At 37.9% G+C, this 18,313-nt stretch overlaps 1 protein-coding gene across 1 annotated transcript in view; it reads left to right on the top strand.

The window, feature by feature from the left end:
- Positions 1 to 18,313, top strand: part of BBOF1 (basal body orientation factor 1) — a 33,608-nt gene that overhangs the window by 6,545 nt on the left and 8,750 nt on the right. The window contains exons 3-9 of the mRNA XM_068966767.1: positions 689 to 754; positions 3,654 to 3,797; positions 10,230 to 10,310; positions 11,032 to 11,102; positions 12,176 to 12,320; positions 13,361 to 13,854; positions 16,000 to 16,101. Coding sequence (XP_068822868.1) covers positions 689 to 754; positions 3,654 to 3,797; positions 10,230 to 10,310; positions 11,032 to 11,102; positions 12,176 to 12,320; positions 13,361 to 13,854; positions 16,000 to 16,101 — 1,103 coding nt within the window. The remainder of the gene's footprint in view (positions 1 to 688; positions 755 to 3,653; positions 3,798 to 10,229; positions 10,311 to 11,031; positions 11,103 to 12,175; positions 12,321 to 13,360; positions 13,855 to 15,999; positions 16,102 to 18,313) is intronic.

Genomic DNA, 18,313 nt, shown 5'->3' with positions numbered 1-18,313 from the left:
TTCTGCCTGCTCTCTTAATTCTTCTGAGCAGTTCCTCAGAGCTTTCTGAGAGGCTGTTTCCCAGGCTATATAACCCTCAGTATAATCCTGGAATAAAACTTCATTCACAACTTTTAGGTTGTGTGGTTTTTCTTCCGTGGACATACCTGAAGTAGTCAAAATCATACAAACAATGTAGAAAGGCTGGGGGAGGGAGGAGAAGGAATTAGTATCTCATAAACATAGAGTTTCAGCTTTGTAAGGTGAAAAAGTTCCGGAGATCTGCTGCCCAACAATGTGAATTAAAAATGGTTAAGATGGTAAATTAAAAGAAATTTTTTAACCATACACATGTTACCCAGGCAATTATGATGATAGCCGAGTTTTGAAAACTGGCAATAGCAAGTTAACTATAAATAATGTCCTCTCTTCTCATCTTCCCACCTTACTCCACCTCTCCAAGACTACTGGTTTATTTTATTCCATTCTGTTCTGTTCTATTGGCTGTGCTGTGCAGCGTGTGGGATCTTAGTTCCCTAACCAGGAACTGAACCCATGCTCCCTGCACTGGGAATATACAGTCTTAACCACTGGACTACCAGGGAAGTACTCCCTACTGGTTTTAATATCACATGAAAATTGGGCTATGTAATTAAGTTAGGATACAGAGAAATGTCTTTGCCTTCCTCTTTATTTTCATTTTCTACAGATTGAAAAACTGAAACAGCAATTGAATGAAACAAAGGAAAAAGCCCAAGAGGAGAAGGAAAAATTGGTATGTACACTGATTCCTCACTTATTGATGGTCAGGTTTCTGGCAAGTTCAGATATTTACGACATGAGAATAAGTAACTCCTCTTGAGAACTCAGTGATCTTAAAGCTCATACACTTGATTGTCCAGATGCTCAAAAATAACATAAAATTATGTTATTGTCGAAAATCATCTCATAGTAGTGGTAGCTTACTAATCTTGAGCTCTAGGGCTTTTCAGTGGACAGCACTGGGAAACATATTTTTTGAAGAATAAAATATATCATGAGCTCATGCTAATAATTTAAATTCAGATGCAAGAGTACAGGATTTTTACTTAACCCTATCTGTGTCTTCTTTCTCCCTCACCCAAAATCCTGGTTCTAAATGATACCAATGTAACTGTGTGTTTTCTTCAAACCTCAATACATCAATAGGCACAGAATACTAATATGATACCAATGTAACTGTGTATTTTCTTCAAACCTTAATATATCAATAGGCACGGAATACTAATATTAATACCACTACCCACATAAACTGGTAGATACAGTTTAGGATTTGAGTTGGCAGGGGGGACTTTTCCCATTAGGATATATACCAATAGTGATCTACAGTCAAATTCAGTTCAGTTTAGTTCAGTTGCTCTGTCGTGTCTGACTCTTTGTGACCCATGGACTGCAGCATGCCAGGACTCCCTGTCCATCACCAATTCCCAGAGTTTACTCAAATTCATGGCCATTGAGTCGGTAATGCCACCCAACCATCTCATCCTCTGTCGTCCCCTTCTCCTCCCACCTTCAATCTTTTCCAGCATCAGGATCTTTTCAAATGAGTCAGTTCTTCACCTCATGTGGCCAAATATTGAAGTTTCAGCTTCAACATCAGTCCTTCCAATGAATATTCAGGACTGATTTCCTTTAGAATGGACTGGTTGGATCTCCTTGCTGTCCAAGGGACTCTCAAAAGTCTTCTCCAACACCACAGTTCAAAAGCATCAATTCTTCTGTTCTCAGATTTCTTTATAGTCCAACTGTCACATCCATACATGACTACTGGAAAAACCATAGCTTTGACTAGATGGACCTTTGTTGGTAATATAATGTCTCTGCTTTTTAATAAGCTGTCTAAGTTGGTCATAACTTTTCTTCCAAGGAGCAAGCATCTTTTAATTTCATGGCTGCAGTCACCATCTGCAGTGATTTTGGAGCCCCCCAAAATAAAGTTTGTCACTGTTTCCCCATCTATTTGCCATGAAGTGATAGGACCAGATCCCATGATCTTAGTTTTCTGAATGTTGTTTTAAGCCAACTTTTTCACTCTCCTCTTTCACTTTCATCAAGAGGTTCTTCAGTTCCTCTTTGCTTTCTGCCATAAGGGTAGTATCTAAGGTTGATATTTCTCCTGGCAGTCTTGATTCCACCTTGTGCTTCATCCAGTCCAGAATTTCTCATGATGTACTCTGCATATAAGTTTAATAAGCAAGGTAACAATATACAGCCTTGATGTACTTCTTTCCCGATTTGGAACCAGTCAGTTGTTCCATGTCCAGTTCTAACTGTTGCTTCTGATCAAATTAACAAGGTCTAAAAACAATTTGAAATAATTCCTTTCTGTAAGGTTATGGCACCAACTCTGCAATACTTTGCTTTTGATCTTTTAGGAGTTGCTTTAAGAAATTAATGTGAAATAATGTAACTATATAATTATAATTATGTAAAATAGTCTTCCCTGGTGATTCTGTGGTAAAGAATCCACCTGCCAAGTAGGAGACACCAGTTTGATCCCTGGGTCAGGAAGATTCCCTGGAGAAGGAAATGGCAACCCACTCCAGTATTCTTGCCTGATAAATCCCATGGTCAGAGGAGCCTGGTGGGCTACCATGAGGTCACGAAAGAGCTGGACGTGACTGAGCAACTAAACAGCAGCAGCAATTATGTAAAATATTGATGTGTTTCCAAAGTAAAATCTATCAAACATGTTCTATTCTGAGAAATGTAACTTCTGTCCATGTCTCCACAATATACCAGAGTATATTGTCAAAATGGGTTTCTGTCAACATGATAGGTAAGAAATGATATTTTAGTATATTTCAATTTGCATTTCTCTTATTCTGAGCTAGACTGAGCATTTTTTTTCATGTGGTTAAGTGTCTTTTGCAGTTTGATAGCTCTTTTCATTTGTTAGTTGTGTTACTGGCCCTTTTCCTCCTCCATTTCCCTCCCCCCCTTTTTTTTTCTCTTTACTCTCTCTTCTTCCCTTTCTCCTCATCTCTCTTTTTCCTTCTCCTCTGTCTTCCCGCTTCCTTCCTCTTTCTCTCACCTTCTTCTCTATTTATTTAAGAGATATTGGCCCTCTCCTTGTCTCTTTGCTTACTGATTTTAATTTAGGATCAGGGATGTTATTTAGCTCTCTTATAGATTAAAGATTTGTTTAGTCTTCTCATGAGGATTTCCCAGGTGGTGCTAGTGGTAAAGAACCCACCTGCCAATGGAGAAGACATAAGAGACATGGGTTTGATCCCTGGGTTGCAGAGAGCCCCTGGAGAAGGGCATGGCAACCTACTCCAGTATTCTTGCCTGGAGAATTCCATGGACAGAGGAGCCTGACCCATATAGTCCATAGGGTCACACAGAGTCAGACATAACTGAAGCGAATGAGCATGCATGCAATCTTCTCATACCTCTTTTTAATAACATCTACTTTTCTATACACAATCAGGTCATTTTAGAATTTTCTCCTTATTCAAGGCACTTGGTCTCTTTTAATAAAAATTAAAACTTTATGTGAAGGTAAAAAGGGAGATTTTTCTTCAAAGAAGAAAGACAAATGGCTTAAGGCTTCAAATGGAACAGGACTTTGTGTGACCTCTGTTCTTTTTCCTAAGTCATTTACCTTTTTTGTTGTTTTGTTGTTAATACAGGAACAAAAATTTACTATGCAAGTAAGTGAGCTGGAGGGACAGTTCCATCAGAAGGCCAAAGAAATTGGCATGATTCAGACAGAGCTCAAAACAATAAAACAATTCCAGAAGAGAAAAATCCAAGTGGAGAAAGAATTAGATGATGTAAGTTTCTTTCATTCTTTCTTTCTTTAAAAAAAGACATTAGAATTAACTGTTTATGTCTGCAAAGGCCTTCATAGACATTGACTCCTGTGAGATGGTAAAGGATTCCCTTTAACATTGTAGAGATTATCTGAGAAAAACAGGGAAGATATATCAGTGTAGGACTGAATGCAGAAAGTCTTAATAGACTTTTGTTTTTTTAAGCGTTGATTTCTTTGTGAATTCACCAGATCTTAGGCAACACACCCTCTTGCATTTATCACCAGTTAAACCTTTGGAACTACTATGGCTGTAGAAAACAATAGTGGCAAAGTAGCAAAGTCCTAAAAGAAAATATATATAGACTGATGAAAGATAACTTCAGAAAATTTTAAGACACACTGGGTAGCGGTGGATGGAGTGAGGAAACCTGAGTACTTTCAGAAATGTACTGACAGTACTGACAGAAATGTCAGTACTTTCTCTGACATTGCATACTCTTTCTGTCCCCTCAGTTCAGAATATAGTTTTATTACTTTAATGACAGTGCAATAAATGGCATAGATGAGGGCTGGACACAAGCAGCTGAAATCAGCTTTGAGGTTTGGGCAAGTTACCTTCTCTATACCTAGGTTTCCTCATCTGTAAAAATTGGGGGTGGTAAGAGTTACTGGCTCATAGTGTTGTTGTAAGGATTAAATGAGTTCATATATGTAAAGTGAAGTCGGTCAGGCTTGTCTGACTCCTTGCAACCCTATGGCCTGTAGCCTGCCAGATTCCTCCATCCATGTGATTTTCCAGGCAGGACTACTGGAGTGGGTTGCATTTCCTTCTCCAGAGGATCTTCCCGACCCATGGATCAAACCTGTGTCTCCTGCACTGCAGGCAGACTCTTTACTGTCTGAGCCACCAGTGCTTAAAATAGTGTATGTCACATGGAATTAACAGCTCTTTGCAAAAAAAAAAAAAATTCTTATTTGTAACATTTACTGATTTCCTTGGTATAAATACTTATACTATGGCCAATTTCAACAAAGCCACAATGCGGGCAAAAAAAAAAAAAAAAGAAACTGAACTCAGAGTGGTTACTTGTGCTGGAGGGGAGGGGAAGGAGAAATGGGGAGATGTTGGTCAAAGGGTACAAACTTTCAGTTATAAGATTGACAAGTTTTTAGGAATCTAAAGTATAATATATTGACCCTAATAATACTGTATTATATACTTGAAACTTGCTAAGAGAGTAGATCTTAAGAGTTCTTACCACAAAAAAAGTAATGGTAGTTTTATGACATGATGGAGGTGTTAGCTAATGCTACGGTAGTATTCATTTTGCAATATAGTGTATCAAATTAGCAGATTGTACAGCTTAAATGTACATACTGTTAATATGTCAATTATATTTAAATTAAGCTAGAAAAAAGAAAAAAAAATAAAAAGATTAGCAAAAAAGTGATTTTTTTCTGTGTTTCCATGTCTGCCTGCAATGCGGGAGACCTGGGTTTGAACCCTGGGCTCGGAAGATCCCCTGGAGAAAGACATGGCAACCCACTCCAGTATTCTTGCCTGGAGAATCCCCATGGACAGAGGAGCCTGGCCGGCTATAGTCCATGGGGTCGAAAAGCATCGGACATGACTGAGCGAATAAGCACAGCACATAGTATTTTGTATTTCTTTTATACCACTTAGTCCAATCTATCTTGATATTATATTTATCATTTGTCTTATCTCCCCTGCTAGATGGTAAATTTTTTGAGGCATGAATAGTATTGTACTTTGTATTTATTGAAGTACAAGATACAGAGTAATGCTCAATAAATCTGTGTTAAATACTAAGTGGGTCTTTCATTTAAAATGTAATTGAAGGAATATCAAGTTTTCTACTAACTAGATGGGAAGAATCCTTTCACAGTGTATATGTATATCAAATCATTGTGCTGTATACTTGAAATAGCATACATTTGTCAACAATGGGTTAGGAAGATCCCCTGGAGAAGAGAAAGGCTACCCACTCCAGTATTCTGGCCTGGAGAATTTCATGGACTGTATAGTCCACGGGGTCGCAAATGTCAGACACGACTGAGCGACTTTCACTCACTCACTCCTCGATAAAGCTGCGAAGATTTCTAGAAAGAGTATCTAGTTTTGTTTTATATGAAAATATAAAACTGAACGAAGTTAAGTTCCTTAACTTTTCAGGAACTCTCAAAATAGCCATCCTGAGGTGTAGGTATGCATTCTGAATCAAAGTGAACTAAGAACTAGTTGTTCATGTTTGATTGGGCCTTGGTGTGAATTTTTTTTTTTAAAGAACAATGTTGCCACCTAGTGGAGAAATGGATTTTGGACCTTTTGAAAGAGGGTGGGCCAGGAAAACTTAAAATTCAAAAATAAAAGATCCTTGCTAATGTGAATCATAGGGTGGTTCTGTGGAATCCCAAATATGGAAGAATTAAGGCAGGTGTGGGGCTCACGACTCAAGGGAGGAAAATTATACTGTGCACATAGAATTCAATATACAAATTTAAAAGAGGCTAATTAACTTTAGATTGCTAAATGTATTCAAAGCATAAATTTAAAGAAAAAGTAATTTCCATCTACCTGATTAACAAAAGGAGCATTAACCTTATTTCTTCACTTACATATTGTGGACATTTTTCAATGCTATTATGTATTTTTCTATAAAACCTTTTGACTGGATGCATGGATTTCCATTGGCTAGATATACCATGATTTATTAATTGGTTCCTTGTTGGACATTTGGATTGTTTTTCTAATTTTTCACTATTATAAACCAAGGAACATCTGAATAACAAAGTATTTTTCTATATTTTTAATTGGTTTTTAGGATAACTTCTTGGAAGTTACAGTGAGATTTATAGATTAAATTACACCATGAACTTTAAGGTTTTTAATATGCATTGCCTCATCATCTTTCAAAAGATTTCTTTATTAATTTACAGATTTGGGGGGAGTCCAATGGCAAATGAAAGGTTTACTGCACCCTACCCTACTTAGACAGTAGACTTCTCCGCACATTTATATATTGACAGTAATTCTGAAAGTCTTTCACAGTATGAGGCCTTTTATAAATGTATAAAAAATACAAGAAGAAAGAAGACTATCTGAAAGATCATATGATATGGATCAAATGGAGATTTAATACTGTTATGACAGAGATCACAGTAAGGAAAATTGTTAAGTATAAGGAAGGACAATATTAGAAACAATAATAATGATTCTGTGAAAATCCACAAGACCTCCTAGAACTAACACCAAAAAAAGATGTCCTTTCATCCTAGGGAACTGGAATGCAAAAGTAGGAAGTCAAGAGATTCCCAGAGTAACAGGCAAGTTTGGCCTTGGAGTACAAAGTGAAGTAGGGCAAAGGCTAACAGAGTTTTGCCAAGAGAACACACTGGTAATAGCAAACACCCTCTTCCAACAACACAAGAGATGACTCTACACATGGACATCACCAGATGGTTAATACTGAAATCTGATTGATTACATTCTTTGTAGCCGAAGATGGAGAAGCTCTGTACAGTCAGGAAAAATAAGACCTGGAACTGACTGTGGCTCAGATCATCAGATCTTTAATGTAAAATTCAGACTCAAATTGAAGAAAGTGGGAAAACTACTAGGCCATTCAGGTATGACCTAAATCAAATCCCTTATGATTATACAGGAGGTGATGAATAGATCTGATAGGGACCAGATCTGATAGACACAGAGTGCCTGAAGAACTATGGACAGAAGTTTATAACATTGTACAGGAGGTGGTGACAAAAACCATCCCCAAGAAAAAGAAATGCAAGGTAAGGTGTTTGTCTGAGGAGGCCTTACAAATAGCTGAGATAAGAGAAGTGAAAGACAAAGGAGAAAGGGAAAAATATACCCAACTGAGTGCAGAGTTCCAGAGAATAGCAAGGAGAGATTAAAAAAAAAAAAGCTGTCTTAAGTGAACAATGCAAAGAAATAGAGGAAAACAATAGAATGGAAAGACTAGAGGGTCTAAGAAAATTGGAGCTGTCAAGGGAACATTTTATTCAAAGATAGGCAGTAAAAGACAAAAAAAAGTAAAGGACAAAAACAGCAAGGACCTAACAGAAGCAGAAGAGATTAAGAAGAGGCGGCAAGAATACACAGAAGAACTATACAAAAAAGCTCTTAATGACCCAGATAACCACTATGGTATGGTATGGTATGACCTAGAACCAAACATCCTGGAGTGTGAAGTCAAGTGGGCCTTAAGAAGCATCACTACTAACAAAGCTAGTGGAGGTGATGAAATTCCAGCTGAGTTACTGTCACCCTGCTTATTTAACTTATATGCAGAGTATTTCATATGAAATGCTGGGCTGGATGACTCACAAGCTGGAATCAAGATTTCTGGGAGAAATATCAATAACCTCAGATATGCAGATGATACCACTTTAATAGCAGAAAGTGAGGAGGAACTAAAGAGCCTCTTGATGAAGGCAAAAGAGGATAATTAAAAAGCTGGCTTAAAACTCTACATTCAAAAAACGAAGATCATGGCACCTGGTCCCATCACTTCATGGCAAATAGATGGGGAAAAAGTGGAAACTGTCAGATTTCATTTTCTTGGGCTCCACAATCACTGTGGACTGTGACTGCAGCCACAAAATTAAAAGACGCTTGTTCCTTGGAAGAAAAGCTGTGACAAACATAGACAATATATTAAAAAGCAGAGATGTCACTTTGCCAACAAAGGTCTGTCTAGTCAAAGCTATGGTTTTTCCAGTAGTTGTGTACAGATGTGAGAGTTGGACCATAAAGAAGGCTGAGTGCAGAAGAACTGATGCTTTCAAACTGTGGTACTGGAGAAAACTTGAGAGTCCCTTGGTCAGCAAGGAGATCAAACCAGTCAATCCTAAAAGAAATCAACCCTGAATATTCATTGGAAGGACTGATGCTGAAGCTTAAGCTCCAATACTTTGGTCACTTGATGCAAAGAGCCTACTCACTGGAAGAGACTCAGATGCTGGGAAAGATTGAGGGCAAGAGCAGAAGGGGGCGACAGAGGATGAGATGGATATGGATGGTATCACTGTCTCAATGGACATGAGTTTGAGCAAGCTATGGGAAATGGTGAAGGACAGTGAAGCTGCAGTTCATGTGGTCGCAAAGAGTCAGACACAACTTAGTGATGAACAACAACAATAACCTCTGTATTAAATGGTTATTACTATTCTGAGTATTTTATGTATATTACTTGTTATTTAATCCTTGCCACGTCTCTATAAGATAGCTTCTATTATTATCTTTTTTCTACCCTGGAGACCTGAGACTTAGAGAAGATAATGATTTGCCAAAACAGCTGGTGAGAGAGGTAACAGTTGAACCTTGGGTCTGTCTGATGGAAAGTCCTTCTCTATTGCCTTTTTTTTGTGGCCTGAATGTTAGATTGAGCATACCTATTTCATCTGATTGGTTCTTACCAGTAAATATAGCCTTCAGAATCAGAGTTATTTAGCTCAGTTTTTTTTCTTTTGCCTAGAAGAATTTTATGTTCTTTTTAGTCTATGTAGTTTTAGAGGATAGAAGGATCTATCTATGAGAATCATAGGGAGATACTTTTTAGATTTATACTAGGAAGAATTTTCTTAAAATGAGAACTCTTAAAGGGCAGCCTAGGAAATTCATATGATTTGAATTATTGGCACTTCTGTCTCTAGATATTTTTCTCATAGGAAAGATTCCTGTTAAGTGGGAGATTTGTATAGTCTGACTCCTAAGATTCCTTCCAGCTCTGAAAATTATGATTCTGTGAGTTCATGTGTTTAAAATGAAGATATTTGGTGGGGATGAGTATTATAATAACTTATTTGAATGTTCTGAGAGCTGTTATTCATGAAAAGCTTTCTAGAAACTCAGTACTAATCTTGTAAGTGAAAGTATAAGTTGCTCAGTTGTGTCCAATTCTTTGCAACCCCATGGACTATACAGTCCATGGAATTCTCCAGGCCAGAATACTGGAGTGGGTATAGCCTTTCCTTTCTCCAGGGGATCTTCCCAATCTATAGACATTTATGAGAAATATGGTACTCGGAGTGAGGGCATGAGGTTTTTCTGTGTGTTCAAGATTAAGAGGTAAATGTGTGACAGAGAATGTTTCTTGACTGAGAATGTTCCAGGGATATGCCCCAATCTGGGGCTTCCCAGGTGGCTCAGTGGTAAAGAAGATACCTGCCAATGCAGGAAATGCAGGAGACATGGGTTCAATCCCTGGGTTGGGAAGATCCCCTGGAGAAGGAAATGGCAACCCACTCCAGTATTCTGGCCCGGAGAACCCTGTGGACAGTGGAGCCTGGTGGGCTACAGTCCATGGGGTTGCATACTCAGACGCGACTGAGCAGCAGCCACAGCATACCCCAGTCCACCCCATTTCCTATTGACCATTCTGTGTTTTTTTGGTTATTTTAATTTTAGCTAAAGGAGGATTTAAGGAACACAGAGCTGAAACATCAGGAGACTCTTAGAAGACTGGAAGGCAAGTTTTTTGAAGAAAAGGTACAACATATTTGCATTAATTAGTAAATATTGTGTGTACTAGAACAACATAAGTGTATTTGTATGTATTCTGAGACATAACTTTTCATTTGGGCATTTTATTATAAGAAGATTATCTACCCCAGATTATCTCACTCTTAGTTAGACATTCTTGAAATCTTCAAGAGGGATTGTCATCTGAGCAAGGCTTCAGGACACATTCCCCCCCACCCCAGCTTGGTGTCCCCTGGTGGAACTAAAGCTGCAGGTACCACTTTCTGTAGGAGAGGTGGGCTTGGAGAGGTTCCTGTGGCACATGTGAAGGCCTTCCCTTAGTCAAGTTAACTAAGGATATTAATAAAAGGGGCTCAAAAGTATTCTTTAGCATCGCAAGTTTCCACATTTCTCTGTGTATCTAAAGTTAATTCTCCAAATTATGAGAAGTACTTTGGAACACTTCTCTTCTACAGAATCTTCTCAGAGTCCCCATGGTTTTACTTTAATTCTTTTAATTTTTCTTTAATTTTTCATCCTCAGGAAAGAATTAAATAGATTTTTTCACAAATTGCTGGGCATGTAGGGAAGTGAAGGTGAGGCAAATAAGTACTCATGTCAGGTTTATATAGAAGGATTTGCTTTAAAAAGTGGCTCTCAGTTTCTAGTTTGTGTACTGAATAACCTGGGAGTGGGATAGAAGCAGAATCTAGATATAACTGTATTAAAAGAGCCTATTTTCTTTTAGCATAGACTAGAAAAAGAGGCCGAAAAGAAGATAATAATGCTGGCAGACAGAGCCCACCATGAAGCTGTTGTGTAAGAGACCACTGCCTCCTCTTTCTTTCCAGTAGCCTCTCTCAGCTCTCTGCTAGCCTTTTTTGCTCTTATCATGTTTTCTACCCTCTTCTCTCCAGGTTTGCTTCCTTCACATTTTCTAGTTTACTTTTCTTCTCTCTGTGTCTCCACCTCTTTTCCTCACGTCCTCTTTGTAGCAGCAGAGTGTGGAGGGGAGAACTTGGGCTTTGAAGTTACACTTTAGTTCTCAACATGTATGCTGACTGTAGGAAGATTTCTTAAATTTTTTGAAATTTAATTTCTTCATCTAAAAATGGTATTAATAATGCCAACTGTGCATGGTTATCATGAGGTATATTAGTGGAAGTAACTGCGTTGTGTTAATGCATAAACTAGGTCTCGATGTGTTAATGTGTTCAGTCACTCAGTTATGTCTGACTCTTTACATGAACTAGAGCCAGCCAGGCTCCTCTGTCCAAGGAATTTTCAGGCACGACTACTCGAATGGGTTGCCATTTCCTACTCCAGGGGATCTTCCTGACCCAGGGATCAAACCTGAGTTTCTTGCGTCTCCTGCATTGGCAGGCAGATTTTTTGCCACTGTGCCACCTGGTAAGCCACCAGGTCTCAGTGGTTTATTTCTAATCTAATGTGGGTCTGACAGCTGTACTCCAGGGGTGGTTCAGGAACCTGGGCTGCTTCCATTTTGTTCTTTGACAACGAGAGAGTATGGGAAACACATACCTGCCCTTAACTCCCCTGGACTAGAAGTAACATATCACTCTTCACTTTTCCATTGGTGAGAACTTAGTTTTTAAGATCCCCACCCAAGTATAGAGTACCCACCATAAGCTAAATAAGTGTTGGTCATTATTATTTATTATTATTATTTTTTGTTGCCCACGTGCTTTACAGGATCTTAGTTCCCTGACCAGGGAGTGAACCTGGGCCATGGCAGTGAAAGCTCTGAGTTCTAATCACTGAACTGCTAGGAAATTCCCAATGATCATTACTATTAATGTTAGAGGATAAAGCAGTCACTGATCTACTTTGGTAATATTTAAAACTTAGGTCTGTGTTTTGGGGTCTTTTAGGCAATTGAACAACGCTGGAAGAAGTGTTTTTAAAGAGAATATTTATCTCCAGAAAGCTCTCACATACCATCTGAAGGAAGCTGATGCTCTACAAAAAAACTCCCAGAAGTTGCAAGAGACTCAGACTTTCCTTTCACAGCAAAAGGTTCCCATTCTCATTTAAACTTTATTGTTTGTTTTAAAGACTGGGTTGGTGAACAGTAAGAACTGAGTATAGTAATAGGACAATAGGGCCATTTTTCTTCTGTCTGGTTGATGTGTTTTTCTTACCTGAAAAGTTAATTACTGAATAATTTATAAGAAACTTTAGATTTGGCTTTATAAAGAATATCTCTGAAACATAAATGTAACTCCTGTGCTCTAATACATTTGTATTCATTTTATGTTGCTTAGAGTTGGTCCCTGAATCACTTAGGAATAGGTTCTTAGCTGTGACTACAGTGGTTTCCCCATGTAAGGGTATATTCTCTCCCTAAAGGAAGTCTGGAAGTAAGCAGTCCAGAGCTGGAATGCCACAAAGTTAGCAGACACTTGGGTTCCTTAACTTTGTTCTGCAGCACATGGCTTATCTCCAGAGTCACTCCATGGCCCCCAGCAGCTGCTGGAGCTCTCACAACAAGGAGGGAGAAGAACAAGAAGGAAGACAGTATGCTCCTCCCTTCAGAGGTTTTCCTGAAAGTCCTATACACATTTCTACTTGCAGCTGTTTCATCAGAGCTTATTCACATGGCTTTGCTGAACTACTAGGGAAACTGGAAGTTTTCATCTGGGCTTAGCGCTTTTCTGAATAAAATTAGGGCTTTATTATGAAGTATAAAATGGAAAATGGACACTGGGACAGGCAACTAGCAGATTGCCACAGTTGGCAGTATGTAGTTGTTAAATTACTATAGTAATTTTACTGTATAGTCTTATTGGGATATTCTTTTGATAATATAAAATACTGAAGCTTTCATAATTTTAGAAGAAAGAAAATGCCTTGATTAGTAAAATTTGTGGTCTTTGTTAAGTCCAGAAAACGACTCTTGATGTTTCTTACTCTTTATGCACAGAAGAGCAAAAATATCACCATTGCAACCTGGCCTCAAACTCAAACCTCTGAAAGTAATGGAAATTAGTGAGTAAATTTTATGTTCTGAAATTAGTTTAAAAAAAACTCACACCTCCCTCATCTTTCTGTTTTAGGAGATCAATGATCTGTTGGTTAAAGAAAAGATAATGCAACTTACCCAGCAGAAATTACAAATCCAAACTCTTCAGAAGAAGGTAGTAAGCCTGGAGAATGCTCTGGTTTGCATGACCAAAGAGTTTGAGACTGAAGTTTTAAAACTGCAGCAACAGGCAATGGTAGAGAACCAAGCAGGTCAGGTTGAAATTTTCAAGCTGCAGCAGCTTCTTCAGATGAAGGACAAGGAAATGAATCGAATAAAGAAGCTGGCCAAGAACATACTAGATGAGAGAACAGAAGTGGAAAGATTCTTTTTAGATGCTCTACACCAAGTAAAGAAACAGATCCTATTTAGCAGAAAGCATTATAAACAGGTAGCACAAACTGCTTTCAATCTTAAAATGAGAGAGGCATGTGTAGGAAGAATGGAATATCCCAAAATCCGAACGTTTGATGGCAGAGAACACAGCACCAATAGCGTGAATCAGGATCTTATGGAGGCTGATAAATGGTACTAATGATGCTTTAATATTTTGTCTTTTGTACTGCTTTTTTTTTTTTGCCCTTTAGAGAAATAAAAATCCTGACAAGTTCAGTTTTACAGTATCTAAGTATTAAATAGATTACTCAGTACGTTACTTGAGAAGAGAAACTGTCTTTCTTATCTTTGTAACCCCTATGCTTAGCATAATGTGTGGGGTCTTCTTAGTAGATTGTCTCCCTGTTTTGTATGACAGAGACTTGTCAGAGGGATTGTTTGTTCCATTTTGAATGTCATTGTAATATCTTTTAACATGTTCCTTTCTTCCGTTTCCTGTAAATTTGTTTCAAAGGTTTGATTAGATTCAGGTCAAACATTTTTGATAAACATACTTTCACAAATATTTTGTAATATTCCCCTTACTATTCTGAGATGAAATTCGTAGGTAATAATATCTAACCAAACCTCTAATTTAAAAAATCAACATAATTCTTTGTTGTACAGAACTGTCCTGGGATTGGAAGACACCCAGTAGTGCCCCTTCCACCACTGTCGTAACCGAAAGTCCCTACACGTGTCTAAAGTACACTGAAGAGATCTGCTGCCCCCATGATGAAGGCAGTAGAATGACTGAGACAGTTGCAGACTGTATACCCCTGGAGAAGGAAATGGCAACCCATTCTAGTATTCTTGCCTGGAGAATTCCATGGACAGAGGAGCTTGGCGGGCCGCAAAGAGTTGGACATGACTGAGTGGCTAACACGCACGGGCTATATACAATAATTAATTGTTTCCTGTTAGCATTAATATGTTTGAATACTTTCACCCTATAAACCATGGATTATAGTACATTTTAAATATTACTCTGAAAAAATTGTTTTATATCCTTATGCAATTAGATTCTTCAAGGGCCTTAAGAAATCTTAAAAAATCCCTACTACCATGCACTTAACATCTTATTAAGAGGGGCTTCCAAATGTATTTTCTGTTTTAAATTATTTTTTAATGGGCTAATATGAAAGTTCTTTTAAATTATATAGCTGTCAGGAAGGTTGGACATGGCCAGCAACTCTTCTTCAAAAATGTCCATACTATAATTTTTTTATCTTCTTCCCATATTCGGAAGTCTATTAATAACACTATTACTATTACACTATTAAAATAATAGACTTATTATAATAACTACTACCAGAGGTTTACTATACTTTTTTCTATTTTTTATTTAATAAATCAAGCAAGTTGAATCCCCACTGTATATAAGGCAATTTCTTTTCATTTTTAAATCTACTGTATATTAAGTGGTATATAGGTTTTGAGAGGAAGGTACATAAAATGACTGTCTACATTATTATTGCAGAAACTAGACTCTTATTCTGCCTTCTGAGCAATTAATCACCTTAACCCTAGTGTTCTATTGCACCTATCAGGAAAGCAGAAATTGTAGTTAAAATGTTACAGTATCTGCTGAAGAGGCAGATTGGGAAGGACAAAGTATATGGTGATCACAAGGCAAAATCTAAACTAACCCAACTGACATATGTGCAAATGTTTCTTACATTCTACATCTATACTCTATCTACATGTTAGCCAACTTTTGTAAATAGCAAGTAGACTATAAATCCTTTAGAAAAGTTATGGTATAGATAAATACTTGCCTGGAAAGCTTAGCTATAACCTTATTTGAAGGTAAGAAATAGACTAGATAAGTTACATGTTATTTTACATATTTACCTCTCATCACTCTATTTTCATATAGCAAAATATCTAATACTAAAGACATGCTAAAAGGAATTTATCAGTAATTGCATCAAACAACTATTTTTTCTTACTTCTTTTGTCTTTGTGTTATCTGGATACATAATTTTGCCTCACAACTTTCTATTCTGCTTATTTGCTTAACGTTTGGGCACAGATTTTTTTTTCATGTTGTTACAGTTTTTATTTCATTTTAATGACTGTGTAAAACTTCAAACTGGCTAGCATATTGATATGCTTTTCAACTATGGTTTTGTAATAGACATAGTTTGCTTTGTAGTCATTACATTTGGAAACATCATAATATTCAGTTATGATTTGGAAATGTTCTTTTTTCATGTTTACATATTTTATATTTTTTAAAAAGAGATGCTTACATTGATCATACTTTTTTCCATTTTTTTCTTTGAAATTCTTTAGGACAGATATTGAAGGAAATGTGGATATTGGAGATTTGACCTGGGAGCAGAAGGAGAAAGTCTTGAGATTGCTCTTTGCAAAAATGAATGGCTTTATTCCCAGGTAACTCCCTATTTCAGTAGTGAAATGCTAGTTTTCTATCAAACCTAGAAAGCATATAGAAACAGTGAATATATTCTTAATTAGAATTAAGAGAATGGGAAACAAGCAGAAAATAAAACAAGGTCATATTGCATAGCTACTGCAACTCCCAGAGATAAAGAATGGGAGATGTGTAAGTGAGCACCGAAACAAAAGAGGAATTAGAATTAAAGGGGAGAGAAAAATTGATTAATCTTAGGTGTTTAAGCTAATGCTTCCTAAGAAGGTATAACATTGCTCAGCTGAATAAGTGGTAACTAAAGAGAAGCATAGCAATTGTTAAGATTCTGTTGGTCTGCAAAGATAAGTAAATAATTACAAAGCTGAATATTAACCATGGGACTCTTTAATACCAAAAAAAAAAAAGACCTAGAAAGGAAAACAGAAAACCACAGTTACTCCAAATAATTATTTTTAATGATTAGTTTTACTCTCTTTCTTCACATGTTTTATCAGTGACTGTAACCCTGGTAATGAACTATAAAGTGACTAAAATCAACCACTTATCAACTGATTGTTAAATGCTTGGCACCATGGTACTGTAGGGATTCAAAAGAATTAAAGGACATTGCCTTTGATTTCAAGAGCTTACAGTTTGATTTCCCAAACAAAGCCAAGCATAAAAAGGAAAATTAGGCGGCACAATAAAGTGTAATTGAAGTGTAGACAATTTGTCAGTGGGCTGGAGTAGTCAGGGAAGACTGAGAGGGCAACTTTGTGGGTACCTTATAGGATAGTGGTAAAGAGTGAGAAGGGTAGAGAGAGTGAGAACGGCACATCAGGCTAGGTCTTAGTAGACACCATGAGAAAAAGCCCAGAGGGAGGACTGGGTGGAGGGTATTTCAGTTCAGTTCAGTAGCTCAGTCTAATTCTTTGTGATCCCATGGACTGCAGCATGCCAGGCCTCCCTGTCCATCACCAACTCCCAGAGTTTACTCAAACTCATGTCCATTGAGTTGGTGATGAGATCCAACCATCTCATCCTCTGTCATCTCGTCCTCCTCCTGTGTTCAATCTTTCCCAGCATCAGGGTCTTTTCCAGTGAGTCAGTTCTTCACATCATGTGGCCAAATTATTGGAGCTTCAGCTTTAGCATCAGTTCTTTCAATGAATATTCAGGGCTGATTTCCTTTAGGATTGACTGGTTTGATCCCCTTGCAGTCCAAGGGACTCTCAAGAGTCTTCTCCAACAACACAGTTCAAAAGCATCAATTCTTCAGTGCTCAGCTTTCTTTATGGTCCAACTGTCACATCCATACATGACTACTGGAAAAACCATAGCCTTGACTATATGGACCTTTGTCCGGAGGATATTTAGGCAACACTAAGGAGAAACTTCCTGGCTTGAGGAAATTTGGTGACGATAGAGAGTAATTCAGTTCAGTTCAGTTGCTCAGTTGTGTCCGACTCTTTGCAATCCCATGGACCACAGCATGCCAGGCCTTCCTGTCCATCACCAACTACTGGAGTTTACTCAAACTCATGTCCATTGAGTCAGTGATGCCATCCAACCATCTCATCCTCTGTCATCCCCTTCTCCTGCCTTCAAACTTTCTCAGCATCAAGGTCTTTTCAAATGAGTCAGCTCTTCGCATCAGGTGGCCAAAGTATTGGAGTTTCAGCTTCAACATCAGTCCTTCCAGGGGACACTCAGGACTGATCTCCTTTAGGATGGACTGGTTGGATCTCCTTGCAGTCCAAGGGACTCTCAAGAGTCTTTTCTAACACCACAGTTCAAAAGCATAAATTCTTCGGCATTCAGCTTTCTTTATAGTCCACCTCTCACATCCATACATGACTACTGAAAAACCATAGCCTTGACTAGACGGACCTTTGTTGGCAAAGTAATGTCTCTGCTTTTGAATATGCTGTCTAGGTCGGTCATAACTTTCCTTCCAAGGAGTAAGCGTCTTAATGTCATGGCTGCAGTCACCATCTGCAGTGATTTTGGAGCCCAAAAAAGTAAAATCAGCCACTGTTTCCCCATCTATTTCCCATGAAGTGATGGGACAGGATGCCATGATCTTAGTTTTCTGAATGTTGAGCTTTAAGCCAACTTTTTCCACTCTCCTCTTTCACTTTCATCAAGAGGCTCTTTAGTTCTTCACTTTCTGCCATAAGGGTGGTGTCACCTGCATATCTGAGGTTATTAATATTTCTCCTGGCAATCTTG

Source organism: Capricornis sumatraensis, chromosome 2 (genome assembly GCF_032405125.1).
Source record: "Capricornis sumatraensis isolate serow.1 chromosome 2, serow.2, whole genome shotgun sequence".
Classification (NCBI taxonomy): Eukaryota; Metazoa; Chordata; class Mammalia; order Artiodactyla; family Bovidae; genus Capricornis; species Capricornis sumatraensis.
Note: the sequence above shows the minus strand (reverse complement) of the source record. Positions and strands in the feature narration are given on the sequence as shown.